The 18,641-nt window shown below is 37.7% G+C and overlaps 2 protein-coding genes and 1 long non-coding RNA gene across 16 annotated transcripts in view; 1 reads left to right on the forward strand and 2 right to left on the reverse strand.

Moving 5' to 3' along the window:
- sox6 (SRY-box transcription factor 6) overlaps positions 1–5,899 on the reverse strand; it is a 143,960-nt gene extending 138,061 nt beyond the window's left edge. For 2 of the 4 annotated variants that reach the window (XM_032561022.1, XM_032561023.1), the window contains exon 1: positions 4,101–4,520. The gene's annotated coding sequence lies outside the window, so the exon portion shown is untranslated. Of the gene's footprint in view, positions 1–4,100; positions 4,522–5,818 lie in introns of those variants that run through there. The other 2 variants (XM_032561021.1, XM_032561024.1) reach the window with 2 other exon arrangements.
- A 77-nt stretch (positions 5,900–5,976) lies between these two features.
- On the forward strand, positions 5,977–18,201 carry LOC116718806 (uncharacterized). 2 transcript variants are annotated; one of them, XR_004339000.1, is made up of 3 exons: positions 5,977–6,079; positions 6,434–6,613; positions 18,090–18,201. It is a non-coding gene; the product is annotated as an uncharacterized LOC116718806 (long non-coding RNA). The 2 variants fall into 2 exon arrangements; XR_004338999.1 differs by having other exon boundaries at positions 5,985–6,187.
- plekha7b (pleckstrin homology domain containing, family A member 7b) overlaps positions 12,348–18,641 on the reverse strand; it is an 80,036-nt gene continuing 73,742 nt past the window's right edge. For 9 of the 10 annotated variants that reach the window (XM_032561013.1, XM_032561020.1, XM_032561015.1 and 6 more), the window contains 3 exons: positions 18,167–18,315; positions 14,847–15,017; positions 12,348–12,995 (listed from right to left, as the gene is read on the reverse strand). In XM_032561013.1, coding sequence (XP_032416904.1) covers positions 14,872–15,017; positions 18,167–18,315 — 295 coding nt within the window. In that variant the 3' untranslated portion in view covers positions 12,348–12,995; positions 14,847–14,871. The remainder of the gene's footprint in view (positions 12,996–14,846; positions 15,018–18,166; positions 18,316–18,641) is intronic. The other variant, XM_032561017.1, reaches the window with a different exon arrangement.

Genomic DNA, 18,641 nt, shown 5'->3' on the forward strand with positions numbered 1-18,641 from the left:
TACACACACACACCCACACACACACACACACACACACCCACCAACACAGACTGCGGGCAATGTTTTTCTATTAAAAACATAATCTGTAACTCAGAAGATGATTGAACATTAGACAAACCTGCATTCAAGAGAAAAGGAATTCAGCCTGGAAAAAAACCCATGATGCTTTTTTTTTTTGGAAGCAGCTGATGTTTTGCTGTCTATCTGTTGCACTCTTTGCATGGACATAATGACCCTCTATGTGTCCTTTGCACCACAGCTGAACCTCTGTTTCATCTTTTTTTCCATGCGGAAAAAAAAAGTCAAACAGGAGGAGCTTTTGTCTATTTATTGAATTTAACTCATAAAATAACACCAACTAATCTGAAAGTTTATATTCAATTAAAAAAAATAACCACCTTCCCACACCCTCCACTCCACACACACACACGGATACGCCATGGCATCTCCCCATTAGTTTTGATCATTGTTGAGATATTCTACGACAAATTAGATAACACTTAGAAAGACAGATGTCACAACATGTGCTGCCACCTTTATTATCTCCTGCGGTCCTCCAGCCTTCTGCTGTACTCCCCCTCTACCTTTACGGAGCCTGCTGTTGTTTACCTCCGTCTCATCTTGTTTATCATCAAGTCACAGAAGAAGTAACTGGTACCTGCGCACCACCCAAATCGCTCCCCTTCCTCAACAATGCTTCACTCTTCCTGATCACATCCCATAGCACATCCCAGCACTTGCCATATCAAGATAAAGCACTGTGAACAGTCTCAGTTGTACAGTTATAATTGTTCGAGTGACGCAGAATGTTATTTATTGTTGGGGTTTTTTTACGATTTTTCAGCAGAAGAGTGAAGACATGCTTGTGAAGTGCAGGAGAGGGAAAGTATAACTCACTCACGGGAACACACTTAGGCAAAAAGGGTCTCTACCGCTCATAGACATATTCACACACACACATTTAAGATTGACAAAACCCGGTACAAATGCTGAATTTGTATAAATAATCAAATTTGTAAAACATTGTTATTGCTTTAATTGCGTCACTGCATTGATTCATTCAAGTAAGAAATAAAACTCTCTTTTCTTGACTGTTCTAAATATCAGATTATGTGAGGAATAAATATGCAACCAGACCGTGTAGCCCTTGTAAGTGCAGAGCAGTGCCATTAAAAGAAACCTGCATACACACTTTCATTTGCATCACGGCATGGCTTGTGCATGAAAAAAAAATACCTGATTTTATTTCTATTATTATAGATGTATTCAATCTGAAATAAAAATAATGCTTTCAAATGACCTCTGGAGAGTTTGTCCCATGAGCTTCATCAAACAGCAGATTCCTAAGCAAACATTTGCTCTCCAAAACGGAACACATTTCACAATTAAACCCCAAATAAATTTTGTGAAAATGAGCAATATGAAAACATTTATTCAATTGTAACATAACATAAACCTAGTCATTTCACTTTCTACTGACTTTCCCTTCATCCCTCCTGCTCAGAAAGGTTTAAACAAACATATTTACAAGATGACAGCTAGATAGATGGTTCAGAAGTGACTTTTCAGATTAACTTAACCGCGTCGTATCTTTTCAGTTCAGTAACAAACATTTTAATTTAAGATATAGTGATGTTATTAATATAATAATGTCAAGCAAACTAGCCCAGCTGCAATGTTACAGTGGATTGGACTTGAACTTTAACAGTACAGGATGTGTTAGGACATGAGAGAAGGGGTGTGGGGGATTCGACATTCTGCCAAAATTAAAGTCCTAAAATCCCTGATCTCTCTGGCACAAGCAGCGTCTGCGTCTCTGCATCTTATGCTGCGTCTGAGGAAGAAAATTCTAAGTGTTGCAAATAAAAATCTAAAGTCACCCTGAGAGCTAGATCACGCCAGAAAAAAAAAAGGTAAAGAAGTGGTTTTAGTTGTCAGATAACTAAAATTTAACTTAAGTAAAATACTTAATTAGAATGAAATGTCACGGACTGCAAAAATTAATTCCAAAATATACATTTCAAATTTCCTCCGTTAATAAAATGTATTGAGGAGCACACCGGCTGCAACGAGGGCTTTAAATGAACAGGGTGATGAGTTAAGACGCTCATCTCTAATCGGGAAATATGAGAGGAATATAATAAAAACCGAAGCTGCGTCTGGCATCACAGAGTTGAGGCTGTGGATGCCGCCTTTTTTTTTTTTTACTCTTTCAGTGAGCGACACGCTGAGCTGCAGCAGCCGTCAGAGACAAACTGACACAGACAGAGCCGAGTGTCCGTGTATAGCAATAAAGACAATGTGCTGAATGGGCAGTCTAATTATAAATGTACCATTTAGGTTCGCGTTTGGTCTCCAGAACCGTCTTACCTTATGAGGAGACCTGCGTGAACGGGCCGCACAGAGGGCTCGGAACAAAATGCCAAGAGGGGTAAAGCAAAAAAAACAAAAAAAAAGAAAACACTTTAGCAGACTTTTTGGTAAGCTGGGTTCATGTTTGTGGAGAGAGGAGGGAAGAAAAAAAGCATGAGATGGTTACAGAGTTATTAAACCATAGGAGTCATAAAACTCGATTAATGACTTGTAAATGAGAGGAAAGTTAATTAAGTTGTCTGAAAGTTAACAATACGCTTAGACTGTTCTTTTTTTATTGTGATTTTGTTAAAACTCACAATTTTTACACCCGATGAAGAATTGTCTGTAAAGTGCCTTTAACTTAACATAAGAAAATTTAGATAATCCTTCACAAATGAAAACCTCTATAAAATTATGCCTAACGTATAAATGTATTTGCTATTAAACAAAATATTAACAGAGTGTGTGTTTAATGTTAAAACTGTGTTTACTCAGTTAACATCACAATATTAGCTTTGTGCTGATCAGTGTTGATTTGTAATTATTTATTCCCTTAAGGCAATAAAAAATAATAATAATTTGCAGGAAAACAGAGAGCACTAAATCAACTTCCAAAGTCCGGAGCGCTCAAATAAAGTTAAGTTCAGATAACATTTTTGTTAAAACGTCTTCTCTTGTATACTACAGCCTACATCTGTTTTGAACGGACAACCCTGGCGATTGTTGAATTTAATTTACGGCTTATGCATTCTTAAGGGGTCAATTCCCCCGACCCCCGGAAAAGTTTGAGAGGAGCAAAAATTCCCAAGCTGCGCGGCTTGAAGGAACTTTGCGCATCTGTCCTAAAAAAAAAAAAAAAAAAAAAAAAAAAACCCAAATAATTAAAGTTAGTTGTTTTCAAACGACAAAGACACTGTCATGATCAAAGTGAGACAAAAAGCTCCGGACTGTCACTTGCAAATTAAAAAGAAGAGAAAAAAAAGTGCAATGAGAGTGGAGCGAAAGCTTCACACAGCCATCACACAGAGACAGGAAACCTACAAGGGCGCACGTCACTGTCAATGAAAGGTACCGCTGTGTGGACAGAAGTGAAACTGCCACCAGGCGGAATAAAGTTACGGGACATGTAAACAGAGACGCCGAATCTTCATTAGCCCTGAAGGTAGTTAGAAATCAACACTTATTCGGCGTAGTTGGTGAGAATTATGAAAATAAAACTCTTGTGTTTGGAGAGTCCGTAGCGCTGCGTCTCGCCGCTCAAGCACACGGAGGGGGAACAAAATAAACAAAAGACGATTTCAAGTGTTTATAATGCATCTTACGTATTCAATGAGTTGTTGTTTTTGTTTTTTTTAAACTGTGAATGAAAACTGGAAACGGGTTTTATTTACCGATTGTTGTTAATAAGAGTCACTCCGAGTATGAACACAAGCCGCTTCTGTCGTCTCTCGTCTTATCGGTTTGTTTTAGGGGTTTTAGAAGGAAAAAGAAGCGACGCATCAGGACAGCCGCAACAAGCAAAGTTTTGACTCCCACTCCTCTCCGCCGCAAAAAAAAAAAAAAACTTTCCGTCCCGTGCCAGCTCAGCGCGTGAGGAACTCTTCCCGCATTGTTTTAAAGCACGCACGCACTCACGCAGCGCAGCGCAGGCAGGGCGCGCGGGACGCTTTCACTGACAGCTCTCGCTGAAACAGAAAATTAATCACAATATGCATCGGGACAACACAGCAAGCTGGTGGTTTTACCTTGACGATGAGAGCCGTGGACGAGAAAAGTCCGCGTCCTTCTTGGGCTGTGAACGCTACACTCGGCTACAGTTTACAAAGGATCACTGAGCTGCTATCTGTTGAGCGAAAACTTGACTCTGCGCACACGGGGCCACATGCAGGAAAAGTGCTGCTGCTGGTGGTGGTGGTGTGGGGAGCTGGGGGGTGGGGGGATCCGAGAGAGTCTGTGAAGTTCACTTGTCCAAAGAAAACAAAAAACCCCCAAAAACTACAAGAACCATTTGTTGTTCGCCTATCTGCTCTTTATCTCCCTCCCCTCGCGCACTCACTTTAGACAAGAGAAGACTACAGGAGCTGAAGATGCTGTCAATCTTGGCAATCAATGCGCGCAGCCATGTCGCAAGTATTCAAAGCATTTCCCGTCGTGCAACATCAGAAAGTGAGTGGCCAGGGCATTGATCTGAGGAAGGCAAAGAGGCAGGACTCTCTCCCCCTCCTCCTCCTCCTCCTCCTCCCCTCACCCCCACCTCCTTCTCCCAGACAAGAGATGCGAGAGAGAGAGAGAGGGAGAGAGAGAGAGAGAGAGAGAGAGAGAGAGAGAGAGATGATATGAAAGTGAAGATGATTGTTTCTGTCCCGACTTTAGTATGTTGGGGTTTTTTTTAAAGTCAAATGTGCATCAAGCATACGAGACGCTGCAACTTTGTTTGTTTTTTGGAGATGCTGCACTTCTTCTGTTGTTTTTATTTATGCTACTAGAGGATTCATAAAGTGCTGAGTCGTTTTCCATTTGCGTGAAAACATTCCTGTTCACTTGCCGATGTAAACACACACAGGTATTGCAGGAGGGCAGCTGAACGCTTGAGCGAAACGAGAGTTCGGATATCAGACGTCACACTTTTGCGAGGAAGAAAAAATAAATAAATGAATAAGGCACTAATTTGCAAGACCTGGATCTTCAAAAAATGACTTTTGATTCTCTTCGACTGCTCTAAGCAAAAAATAAAAACAGCAACAAAAAAAAAGCGTTTGTTGTGTGGATAAGTGAATTACATCTAATTTCTTGGTGATTGGACTTCATTTGGTCGTGACTTTTTTAAAACTGTTTCCACAAATCATCCCTCTATCTGTCCTACAATCTTCCAAGGCGGTTCTATTATTGCCATTACAATTTAAGATCTATTGGTGCGTATAGATATACAAAGGTTACATTTCAGAATGTTTAAATTAAATATTTAACTCTGCAAAATTTTAGAAAGTAACATTTGAAAACAAAAATCTGCACTGTGGTCAATTTTTTAAATGTGTTTTCTTTTGCACAAATTAAAATAATCAAAAAGTTAAATTACACTTATTCACTGAGATGTCGACCTTTTAATTGGTTTTAAATGAAATCTGTCTGTTCTAAATTTTGTCATGGACCCACTCTAATATTTTTAAACGTGAGATATTAAATCGTAACTTCACAGGTTGCTATAACAAAGCGCCATTTATCTGTCTTGAATGAGCATATGTTTTAGATTATCGGCTTGGATGCAAGACGGAGGAGGAGGCCCGCTTATGTCAAAGTGAAGCAATTTCAACAGAACCGCAGATATATAAGGAAAAAAAAAACTTAAATGGTACTGATGGAAGAGTTGTAGCCTTTCTAAATCATTAGCAGCAGCATTTTGTCATAAGCATTTAAAAATTAACCTTAAAGTCCAGCAATGGAAAACAAATAAAAGTTTACTTACAGAGAAGGAAGATGGACAGCGGGAGGAAACTCTGTTACCAGCCGAGTGTCATGGAGCTGAAAGAGGGAGGAGAAGCGAAGAAAAGGGCGACAGAGGGAGGGAGAGAGTGACAGAGAGCTAGAAAAGAGCCGGAGAGAGTGAGAAGGAGAGAGAGAGAGAGAGAGAGAGAGAGAGAGAGAAAGATGCACAACTCGACCACAACATCGCATCAGATCACATCAGACTCCTGTGCGTCTGACTTTCTGCTCTCTCTCTTCTCAGGTGAGGCAAAAGGTAAAGCAAACCCACCACCCAGGAGCTGCGGCATCACAGAGCTGCTACTACACAAACCCTTCTTCTCCGGAAGCCCTCATTTATTTTATCTGAAAGGTGAAATGTGATGAAGGTTTTTTTTTTCTATAGAAAAGAAATAGACGTACCTTTATGAACTTTTTCTACACTTCAGAAATTACTGGAGCAGATAAGAGAGAGTCTGACGAGAAAAATAAAAATATATAAATATATATAACTATGGTTCTGTACAAATTTTGACAGTGTTTTTTTTTGGTTTTTTTTCTTCCCCCATATCCACACATGGTGATTCATATGTGGTCTCTCTTTTTTCTTCTAATGCAGTTTCCTAAAGCAGCGGGCGTTTCTTTCATTTCCCGGACCACAGCGCTGGTTGAACGTGCCTCATGCGCCACCTTTTGGACTCGGAGAGAAAAAACACCTGCAGGTGCGATTCATCCTTCAAAATCAGATGGTTGGAAACGAGAATCAGTCAGCGCACTTTGGGCCTTGTGATTTTTGAAGGTAAAGTTTATTCTGTTTTAATCGTGGTTGTGCAGAAAATTACATATTTTTTGTGTCTCTTTAGAAATGTGGCTTCAATTTTTTTAAAAATAATTTACTCTCAATACAGTGTTGCAAACTAAAATTTTGCTTTTATCTTCGAAAAACCCACTGGCACCTGCTTATAGGTGCTCAGCACACGATGAATTCCAGTCATGGATTGTGTTGAAAGCATAGGCCAGGAAATGCCTGGCCAATGTTTTCTAAAAACAAAAAACAAACAAAAAAACAAATACAGGCCTACTATTTTTAAATAAGGGACTGCATGGCTTCCTCTTTGCAGCTCGGATGGTAGTGCAGGGCTGCATGAGGAGCAAAAAAAAAAAAAAGACAGTCCAACTTGTTGGGGGGTAAGGCAGACACATTTGCATACCCTGTGAGTCTTTGATGCATCTTCAGCTTCAAGTCTAGCCCATAAATATTTGAAAAGGAGAGTGCATGAAAATCAACATTTTTGTTACATTAAATTAACATGTGTTCTTCCCCCTGTTCTGCATGGTTAATTAGAGAACACCATTCAGTCAGTGAGTGTGGACGGGTGGGGGCTGAGCGGGGGACGACTGCACTTTGATTACTGTGCAGATGGAACAGGTTTTTTTTTTTTTTTTTTTAAGAAAGGTGGGTTGCCGATTCATGCTTCACACTCACAGGATACAGAGATGAGTGTTTTCAAGAAGATTTTAAAGTCATCTTTGCAGTCCACCCCGTTCACATCAGTGTTCACTTCTAATGGAAAAAAAACACCCTTTGACCCCTGACAGATAGGTATTTATAAGCACTACATATATGATAATTAATCATTAATAATACATTATGCTGAAGCTCCGTAGACAAAAATAATTATGAACATATGTTTCACTCGTAAGCCCCTTTCTGAACATTGGAACTGGTCAGGTCTCTATTTGAAACAGGCATAGTTAAAATTAGATCATATAAATGATGAAAACACTTCCTGACATCACAGTGTCATGAGAAATAACACATGGCTTTCTAGTGCTGCACTCCATTATGACTTTAAATCCCCTTCCGATATGCTCATTTCGCTCATTGGCTGTTTTGTATAAAAACAGCCAATGACAATTACCTCTGGACCTTACAGTTCTGCTCTACACATCCAGAGCAGAACTCTATTTTTGTGTGTTGTGGCCTAAAATAAAAAACTGTTTTTCATAATCCAAGAAAATCTTCAATAACAAACAATTTAATGATTTTTTGTAACAACTAAAAAGACTCTGGCCTTTATGGAGGGGGGGAGACCACTTTGCTCTCTGTCAAGATGTAGTCGTATAAGAACAAAATCTAGAAAGTCAACATGACCTCCTGGAAGCCGGCGCTCGCAATTGCCTCCAACAGCATTTGCATTCATGCAAATCATCTCCCTCCCAATTGGACTTGGAGTGTGGTGGGATGCTCTGTTCTCATTAGCTGACCCAAATCTCTTCCTCGTAACTCTGGATTTCATCAAAGTTTAGTCAGGATCTAATATTTCCTTTCAAGTTAACAGCGAACCACTGATTCATCGTGTTGAAATAAGGAGCGCAACATGCCAATTCTAATTATATAGTTATCAAGGACAACTTCCCATAGCTTGTGCCAGTGATAATATAAATGCAAATTCGTGCAAAAATGTAAACCGGTGAATCTTGACCAGTAATATAGCGGAATACATTTTGAGAAAAAAAAACCAAAACTCTTCTTTTCTTCAAGTAAAAAAAGTGCCAACAAGCACATGTGAAATTTCCCTGTGCAGCTACAAATTTAAAACATTTGGGTGTTCCAGTTGAACACATTTGCAAATTGCAGCACCTTATACTCACAGAAGTCTTGCTATTTTTGCTGTTACAACATTTTTTTTTAAAAAAAAGACATATGTCACTATACTCTAGATTTTAAAATACAAGATACGATTCACTTCCTTTTTGTGCTTAAGTCACAGGCTCTTGTAGATTTCCTCACTGTGGCTTAGTGCGAGTATAAGTGTATGGGGAGCTGCTAGATTAAACAGAAGGGCCCAGGGGCATTTGGTTCATTTGCAAAGCAATTGCTTTTATGTACAAAGAGCCCAATTCACTGTAGGTATTGTAAAAGCTTCCCACTTAAGGAACACAAGATTGTTCATTCATTGTTTAAAAAATAGAGCAACTTCTCCACTTGCACTTAATCATTTATGCAAGACAAATTGGTTATTATGAATAAAACGAGTCTGAGAATACAATTAACAATATAAAACACAAATAAGTTGTAAGACGCATAATTTTTAAAAGCAAAAAAAGAGGCTTTGAAAGCAGATATTCTAATTTCTGCTTGCAGCTAGGGCAGCCTGACTTCTATTCAGCCTCCCCTCTATTCTTTTTATAGCATGCACACACGATCGGAAGAATATTCAGTGGTTCCTCACGCTTAAATAATTTAACCCATTCCATTTCTTACATATTAAAAAATGTACCGCGTGTGAAACTTAAAAAAAACGATAAAGCAGCATAAAATACCCTTTTGAAATCAAAGCACCTATTGCATCGCCTCTCTTGGTTTTGTATTTTGCACAATTGGTCTACCGTCTCAGATCCCAACAGTGTGCGCAGAGAAGGCGCCCAGCTGTATTAACAATGTTATTTATGTGAGGGGAAATAGGTATCACTGGGAATCACTGTCTGATTTCTCCTCTCCCTCCTGCCACCATGGGAAAACTGTGAATATGTTACAAATTCTTTGTGCTGCGTAGCGAACAACACAGACCTGAGAATAAGGTCAGACTCCTCGGTGTGGTGTCAAGACGCTCCCTATTCTCAGTCAAACAACATAAAAGGGAACAAAATCAAAAAATAAAAAAAACTCAAATAAGTCAATATCAATTTAAGCAAACTCCAAACAATGATACAAGGCTCTTTCAGTTCAGGACTTTAAATAAGACATTTTATTTACTGCTACTCATCATATTTTATTTACATGTGCTCAAACTCCTCTCAAACAAACATCCCTGTCAGGATGCTGAGCAGCAGTCTCTCCTCCTCTGAAAAGAGAAGCCAGTAAGTATTTAGTAAAGGATTAATGCGGGAGGCCTTGATTGCGTTTAACAGAACAGGAACCAATTAGCATAATAGGCCCTCTTTTATTCTCTTTGAAGTCCAGAGCATAGAATAACAAATGTATATGAACCACCAGCCAAACGTCAATACATGGAAATGCCACAATTCTCAGAGGAGGGTCTTGGGCAATTTTTTTTCTTCTTTTTGTTTTTTTTTTGCAGAAGGAGGGAAAAACATCCCAACTTATTGCAAAATAAGCAGTACAGAAGATATGATTGGTCTTCTAGGAACCAGGGCTAGCAGGCTCTGTGGGGCCCCCCAATCCTGGAGGAGAGATGGGAGCAGAGAAGATGCAGCTGCTGAGGGAGGTGCATCCTTTCTCTCAGGTGTTTTCAAAGCCTCACCCCGATGTGAAGTAGCAAGAATAATTACTCTCCAATTAAGGATAAAGACATCACTTGGGAGGGAACACAAAAGGCTTTCTGAGCAGAGCAGGGTGAGGGCATTACATCGGTTAAAAGAAGTGCATCACATCCGATCTGTAAACGCGGGGCGGGGGGGGATTCATAAGGAGTGTGATAAATATTTGTGCTGAAAGCTGCAATATTCTGCAACAGCGGCACGTGTACTCCTTCTATTTAAGAACACATTCCATATTATTTTCCTTTTGAACCTGAAAGTTCAATATTTCTCAGAGCTTTCTTTTACAATTGCAATGTGGAGAGATAGTTCATGATTTAAAGATATGAAATCTGTGCTTCAAGAATCCAGAGTTATTAGCATCTACCTTCTCAGTTGAAAATACACGGAATTAAAAATGCCTTTTGAGATGGAGAACGCTTTGAACTTAAGAAACATTTCAAGAAGCCCCTCTCTCTTTTTTGTATTGAAAGTTCACCTCCTTTGAGCATGCCATAGTTTGGTTCTCCTTTTTTCAAATAATAGAATGAAGTTTAATGGGTCAAGGCAATCAATGTGAAAGTTCAAAGAGAATATTGGAGCTGAGCTGTGAAGAGTGCGCAGTTTGTACTTACTCTTTGTACATGATTTGAATAAAAATATAGCTGATAAACAGCATTAATGAAACATAATGAGGGAAAAATCACTTCTTTAGGTGGAAAGTTAAGATTCAAGTTGAACTTATAGGTTTGGGGTATGAGAAAATGAATGCTGGGAAACGGTTATAGAGATAGTCTTTTCAGGCATCACATCCTGACAAAAATCCCCCTTGGAATTACAGATTATCTAAGATTATGTGTTGATGATTTTTATTCATTTTTACACTTACCCCTACTTCCTTATATGCAGCATTTTCCACAATCTTTGGCTTCCATAGCAAAAGGTGGTTGTGTAAAAAGCATTAAAATATGTTGTTTTTGAAGACAAGGACAGCCAAGGAAGCCATTCTTTACAGCATTTCAACTACAATGATATTTTATCTTCCATAAAACCATCCAGCTCATCATGCGTGGTGGTAAGACAAACCTGGATCATTGCCCAACCTTGTTTTTCAGAGTTCCATTGTTTCAAATTGTAGTTTTAAACGTTTGTAAATATTGTGAAATTAAAAGAGCAAATAAAGGATTTACAGGTTGTGTTTGGAGAGAAAACTCCTGGAAGTCCAACTGTCCTGTTCATTTGGAAATTGTAGCTCTTGTAAAACTGTAACGGATAAACCCCATCCTTCGGTCAGTCATATTGTAACAATTTTTAAACATACCTTTCTTCTTCTACTACTGTTGTAAAATGTCTATCGGAATAAAGTGCTTGTAAAACTTAATATTTACAGGAAATATCAAGTATATCAGGAACCACTAGGAAGTTTTCTTGTTATTCTCATTTGGTGGCTTACAGGAAGTGGCATTGTGAAAAATGAACTTTTTTTATTCTTTCATGCATGTTTTGAGAAATCCTTAAATCTCCTCTGGCAGCCATTTGGGGGTGCCTAAACGCTTGGACCTCTCCCCCTTGCTTTTCTTACTGAGCTCTATCAGACTAGTGGCAGCAGTAATTAGCAAACAGTAGAACTCTGAGTCCAGTGAGCTCATGATATGAACTACATCTCAGGCCAACACCCCTAAGAAAGGCTGTAAATGGCATAATGGAGACACATCGTTGTGATAACATACGGAAAGCAGAGTGTTGGAAAGAGCAGGAGCTTCTTAAAGAGACAGAGGCCAATTTCAAGGCATCAAATCACTGTATATATCAAATATTTCATATATACAGCATTTGAATTTATTATAACATGTTTTCAGACATATTTAGGGGCATCATATACACATAAATACCATAAGTATTAAACAACATTAAGATTATGAGGGGTTTTTTCTTCCTAATATTTAGCTCCATTGCTACACATCCAAGAGTCAGGACAAGTTTGTTCCACATTTAAGGAAACAACTTGAACAGCCCCAAAATACAAAATCCACTCTCTGGTCACCACCAGATGTGAATTGTGAGCTGCATGCTGGTACAGTTCATAGAACTGCTGCCTTGCATGAAAAATGTCCTGTGTCTTATATTACGATTGACAAGATCATCAAAGTTTCTTTTTCTTTTTGCCAATACTCACGTAAGCTTGTAAGATATTTCCATTCACTATAAATGTCTCATTCAAATAAATGTGGACAATAGTCAAAAACAAAATAAATATAATGAATCAGATGCTGTGTTAAGATCTTTAATATTCACATCTTTATAAATCTCAGTCATTCAACCTTCCCACAAAAAAATATGTTAAAGGTTTTCATCCTGACATAAACAAAAATAAGCCTAAGGAAGCCTGGCAGTGCTACATGTACTGTACATACACAGAAGATCTCATATAGCTTGGTGTAAGAATATTAATGACAGAAAAATACTATTTTTATTATGCATTTTGACAGGTTTTCTTTTAAACATTCTCCAGCTGGTCAAAAAAGGGTTGGATTCAATGACCAGAGGGAGAGAGAGAGAAAGAAAGAGAGAGAGAGAAATATTGTTGGAAGAGGATGAAACAATGTACAACTGAAAAAGTGCAATAAATTGTAGAAAATATTTTTTATTATTTATGAGTTTAACATATCTTATACACTTTGATAGTTAATAAGCATATCAGCTCTCGTAGCTTCAGCCTGACTCCAGAAAATGCTTTCAGCAGCAAGAAACACTAGAAGAGTGGGTCCTGAGGAAGCCTCAGGTTAAAACTTTACCAGTGGGTTTTTTTTTCCATTGCTGCATTTTAAGGTGTCCAAAATAAAAGGATGTCCTCTCTTCTTGGAAAAGTCAGTCATCTGTTTGTGAAGTAGCACCTCAGTGTCCAGATATCGCTTGAGCTGAGAAGTAACAAGAAAAAGAAAGTTAGTAAATACGAGAAACGATTTTCAGGATTCAACATACTTATTAAACACAATAAAATACTTGTGACTCAAAGGTTTTAGAACTTTTCAATGGGGTTTTAGCTCGGCAAATTATTATCAGAAATTCATCTGATAAGCTGACACAAAGAAAAATCTTTAATATTCATCCTGTAAAGTGTAAGAAAGAATCACCACTGATAGCTTTTAAAGGTAAATACAATTGAGACGGATGCCCTCTGCAGGTATTTTGTGTTTTATACTTGAATAAATCTGTACAACCTCCATGTGTTGGCATCTCTGAAAAAGATGTGCTAAACAATTGAAGATAACTTCCAGTCTTTTATTAAAACTCCATTATCTCACTCATTAAAAGAAATCTGTGTGGTGGCAAGACTGCCCTGTTTCTCCACTATCACAATTTTTAAAACTTTTCATTATTCCTCAGACTAGACACAGGAAGGTTTAGACATGTAGTTATTTTCCGGTAGCCATTTCCTGTCTTTCTTGAACGGCATGTTCTCTTGTCTTTCCCATTTTAAAGACTGCCTACTTACATGGAAAGGAGCAAGGCAATTGTGTGTTATAATTGATGAAAATACAAATAAAACAGCAAAGCTTTATTTTACAGAAATTATGTGCTACTAAGTGTACTGAATTTCAATGAATATACTAAAACCCCAAGTTTTTAAAGATTTTCCAGAAGAACATTATGCAGGAAATGGACACACAACTGTGAAATTTTAATGCAACACTTACAATCCCAACAAACGTAAAAAAAAAAAAAAAAACAACTTTAAGGCAGTGGGTTGAAATAGAATAAAACAATTTCTTTTAAAGTTAGAAAAACAACACATTTGAAATAAAACATTCGAATCTGAAAAAAAAAGAGTTCAAGAGAATTAAACTACTTTAAACAAAAAGTTAGAAAAATAATCAGTGCATCACAACTGTCACAAACAGAAACTAAGGTATTCTTTCTTTTTTTTTGAGAGATGCCCATCTCATTTTCATCCAAAAAGTAAACTTCATGGTTAAATCTACCAGGAGTAGAAATCATTTTCGGCTTCACTATAAAGTCCGTCATCTGATCCTCAGTATTGAATGGTATAATGTCTTCAACCAGATGAAAACTGTATAGTATTGCATTGACTTAATATGCATTAATCAATTTATCAATAATTGTATACAAATTTCAAAGAATCACATATGTAATTTGACATTTCTTTGTTAATAAAATATTACTAATCCTTTTAGAAAATTATTAAAAGGAAGAAAAAATAATTTGCAATACTTTTTTCATGTCTGAAAGATTTTTTTTTTTTTTTACTTTTTTTTACTTTGTAAGTGATAAGACAAGCTGTCTTTGTGCATTTACAGTAACAACAGTGTTAGATTTTTTTTCTGACTTATCGATGCCGTGCTACAGATGGGGAGCTAATTGGTGCTGAGGAATGCAGCTGTGCTGAAGACTGAACTGTCAAAGTGCTAAATCAAAAGGTGTCTCCTTTTGTTAATTACACACAATGCTACAAGCAGGCATGTTCTTCTGAGACCTTTTCTCCCATCAACCACCCATAAATATTTTGGCAGCAGTACAAAAAGAAAGAAAAGAACAATTTACACACAATTATCACAGTGGGACGGGCAGACTGCCTGCAGATGTTTGTTTTGATTATAATGGGAGCAGACGCAGGGCTTCCCCAATCCCAACAAGATGTGCTTCCTCCAATCACAACACAGCAGCAAGCATGAAGCTTTTCAGTCTCAGACAAGTAGTGATTCCTCCAGAATGTTAGAGCGGCTTTAAACATGCAATTAGGGTCTTACTTTGTTTTTGTTTTGTTTTTTCACGTTAGACAAAAGTGTAGTGAATCCCGTTGTTTAGAGGAGAGGGAGGCGCCACGGATACAGTAGGAAGAGGAGGAGGCGGAGGAGGAGGAGGCAGCGGAGGAGGAAGGGGCGGGGGAGGAGGGGTGGGCAAGTTAACCTGTGGTGGAACTACAAGGAGGACAAAAGGAGAAGAGAGAGAAAACAAGACTAGTGGTTAGTCAGCTGAGTTAGTCAATAACCTGAGGGATGCATTGCACTTAAAAGCACAAAATGTGTTCTGAAAGGAAACAGCTGTCAAAGTTTTTCGTCTTTGTCAAATATAAGGATACTTTATATAAATGTTGCCTGGAGCGGATATAAAAGTGTACACAACATTGTTAAAATTGCACTTTTTATATAATAAAAAAGATCAACATATGTAATTCCACAATATTTTTCACATGTAATGCCTTTTATGTTCTGTGTAATCAATAACCTGAAATATATATATATGCTTTCAAACAAATATGAAAATTAAAAAAAAACACTTAAATGTCCTGGTTGAATAACTGTGCAAATCCTTAACGTGGTATTTTGTTGAAGCATATTTTTATTTAATCTCAGCATTCTCGTCTTTTATTTTGAGAAAAACTTCAGATGTCCTAGCAGGATTTTCTTAACCTTTGCTCGTTTACATCACATATCTGGAGTCATAGTTCTGGAGGTTGAAGATATCAAAATGATCTCACTGTACAAAGGGATCAGTCGGGAGAAGGGTAAAAATAAATCTACAATGTCATGCAATAAAGCCAGTTTGCATTATTCAATTCAATCAGTCAGAAATATTTCAGTAACTTTTGCAAGGCAGACTGGGTAAATACTGATTTTGGGACACTGGTGGACTGAATCAAAGGCTGCTTCAATAAAGCAGGATGTGCACCCTTATGAAAAACCTTAATGTAGCTTTTTCATTTTTTACATTTCCCTCCTAACAACTTGGATGATTTTGAAAGGACTTTTACAGAACAAAGGCCACGTTAAATGTTGTAAAACGTTTTACAGTGTTTTCAAGAAATATAACATGTAAATAGCAAAATAGATGTAACGATGTGATTCTAAGCGCTTTGGTACATGAATATGAACTGTGTTTGATTAATTCCATCCATTATCTGAACAGGTTTAACATTACAGGGTTGTGAGGGCGGCTGCTGCCTCTACAAGTTGCCAGTTTATCGCAGCTTGATAATAGCTTGTAAAAATGAAAGATATTATTTTCACTAAGTTGTTGCTATGTTTTCATTTTACACCTGAGAGATAAATAATTATTTCAGTGTTATGACTGGTAATAAATGAGTTATAATTAGATTAGAAGGATCACTGGTATAAAGAACAATCTCTGATGGATCCATTTGTATTATTCATAGTTAATATACTCACATTGCCCAACAATTAATTATGTCAATTTATCAATACCTTAAAACACACAACCACAAATTATAGATTGTAGAAAAAGTATATTATAGGACAAGTGCAATGTTTTAATTAAAACAGGAATGTCTGGATTTTAGGATTATGACTGTTGACTCCTGTGTACTTTTAGAAAATGTGTTTGAGTTTCCTTTCATGAAAATCAATCAGCTTTGTCTCATAAAATCTTTTTTTAAAGTAGCAAATTGATAAATAGCTCTTCGGGATTCGTTGGTCAACTTGACTTAGTTTTTAGAACATTTTGACGACTATTTTTTATTTATAACAGGTCGTTCAATACTTGGTTATCTCTCGTTTTAAAACTCTTTCCTCTTAAAAGTGTTACATTTTTGTATGAAGTTTTAGACTCTTACTTTAGTGTCTATATTTAGTCTTTAATTTAGCTGCTTTTTTGTGTCTTGTTTCAGTTCCCATGTATGTAATTAGTCAATTCCCTCAGCAAATCAGTTCAGATCGTCTCTCCGCTGCACTGAACTCTGCTCATTGCTTTCACCTCGTTCTCATGTCACTGATCTCAGGTCAACCTCTATGTTGACCTATGTGCATGTTATTTCCTACTTACTGCTATTATACTTCTACTTTATTTAACGCTCTGCTGAGCATGCATGCCTTTACTGCTTAAACCATTTTATTTAATACGACACCATTTAGAAACAGATTTCATAAATTCAGCATGTCATGTACAATGAAAACAAAAGATTTCATTTAATTTGTCTCAGATTAAATCTTGCGAGAACGAGACTTATTTCATAGCAATTGTCTGCAGCATCAGTTATATAGCAATAAATCAATGCAAAGAGTGCTAGCTCAACACTCCTGGCAAGTTAACATATAGAGGAAATTGATTTATTTTTTTTTGGCTATTTATGTATTAACAGCTTGAGCAATCCAAAACACCTTTGTCATATCTCCTGTATATAATTGCAGTGATGAATATTGCTGCTTTTATGGCAGAGGAACTGAAATCTGCCATGCGTGCTGCTGTGAAAAAGTCTCTTCTTTAAATTCATGAGTTTGAAAGTGCACCAACAGACCTCACTTTAACACCAAAGGCAGAGAAAGTCATTGATTCAGTCTGCGCTGACAAGATGCCACCGGTTATATTCTCTGGCATTTCTGTATGCTGGAAATAATGTTATAATTGTTGACTTTGCTTCACTGTGCATATTAAGCTTCCACACACGCTGACAGCTTGAGTGTTACCGCGTGTGACAGATATATGCGTGCGTTTTTGTGTCTGTGTGCGTGCGCGCGCGTGTTGCCGGCGAGGCAGACAGACTGACAATCTGCTGCAGCGAGAGTGAAAATTAACTCGCCTGTCTGCTGAAGAGTATGAAAGAGATGAGATGTGAGTGTAGCGTCTTTTATGCAGGTTCAGAGCTGCGTTCAAAGCGGCAGCAGTGGCATGCAGATGGAGAGCAGAGTTTGACTGGGCCCATTGATCAGCACACAAAATGGCCTCATCAAGCGATTCCTCCCCTGTCTAAAAGATCCTACACAGATTGCAATTAGAGACTATCTGCACTCGTAATAAGAAATAATATTCACTTATTAAGAAATGAACAGCCTTATTGCTTGACTCTGCACCTTACGCCCCTCTCATCAATCCAGCTTTCTTGAAAGGCTGCTTTCCTTCCTTGATTCCTTCCAACCCCTCTCCCAGTTTGGTGCCAGGAGAAATTTTGCTTAAACTGTCAGCATTGCTGCTCTTTATCGGTCTGAAATCCACGCTAATTATTTCTGTAAATGTTTGTGTGTTGTAATTCTTTACAGTGCAAAGATTTACGACCGACACCTACTCACAGGTTCCAGGGGCCAGATAACAATCCAGATTCATACAAGTGACCAACCTGCCACAAGTTTGCTCTTCAGCGAAGCCTCTGAGGCCAGAGCGTAGGACATGGTGATGATCCTCTCCTGCTCCTGCAGAGCAGAGTCAAGCGCCACCTGTCCCACCTCGGGTTTCTCCACAGACACCGCTGGAGTTATGTTTTGCACGCTGTCCATAAAAAGATGAACATGATAACAGTGTGGTTAGAAATGTTTTAATTGAAAGGTTTACTAGGTTATATTTGGAATTTTGCTTGTGTTGTTCATTCAATTGGAGAGTTTTAACTGTAAACAATGCTCTTGATCCTTTTCTAGAACATAATTTTATACAATGTTAATAAAATATGTTAATGAATTTCAGAGATCACTATATCGGCAACTATCTGAAGACTTGTTGAAGATTTGGGTCTGATTTGATATCCAAAGTCATAATCAAATACAACATGAAAGAATTCTGTTTGATTTTGTTTTCATAAGGTTATGTAACCTGGTGTT

Source organism: Xiphophorus hellerii, chromosome 4 (genome assembly GCF_003331165.1).
Source record: "Xiphophorus hellerii strain 12219 chromosome 4, Xiphophorus_hellerii-4.1, whole genome shotgun sequence".
NCBI classification, from domain to species: domain Eukaryota; kingdom Metazoa; phylum Chordata; class Actinopteri; order Cyprinodontiformes; family Poeciliidae; genus Xiphophorus; species Xiphophorus hellerii.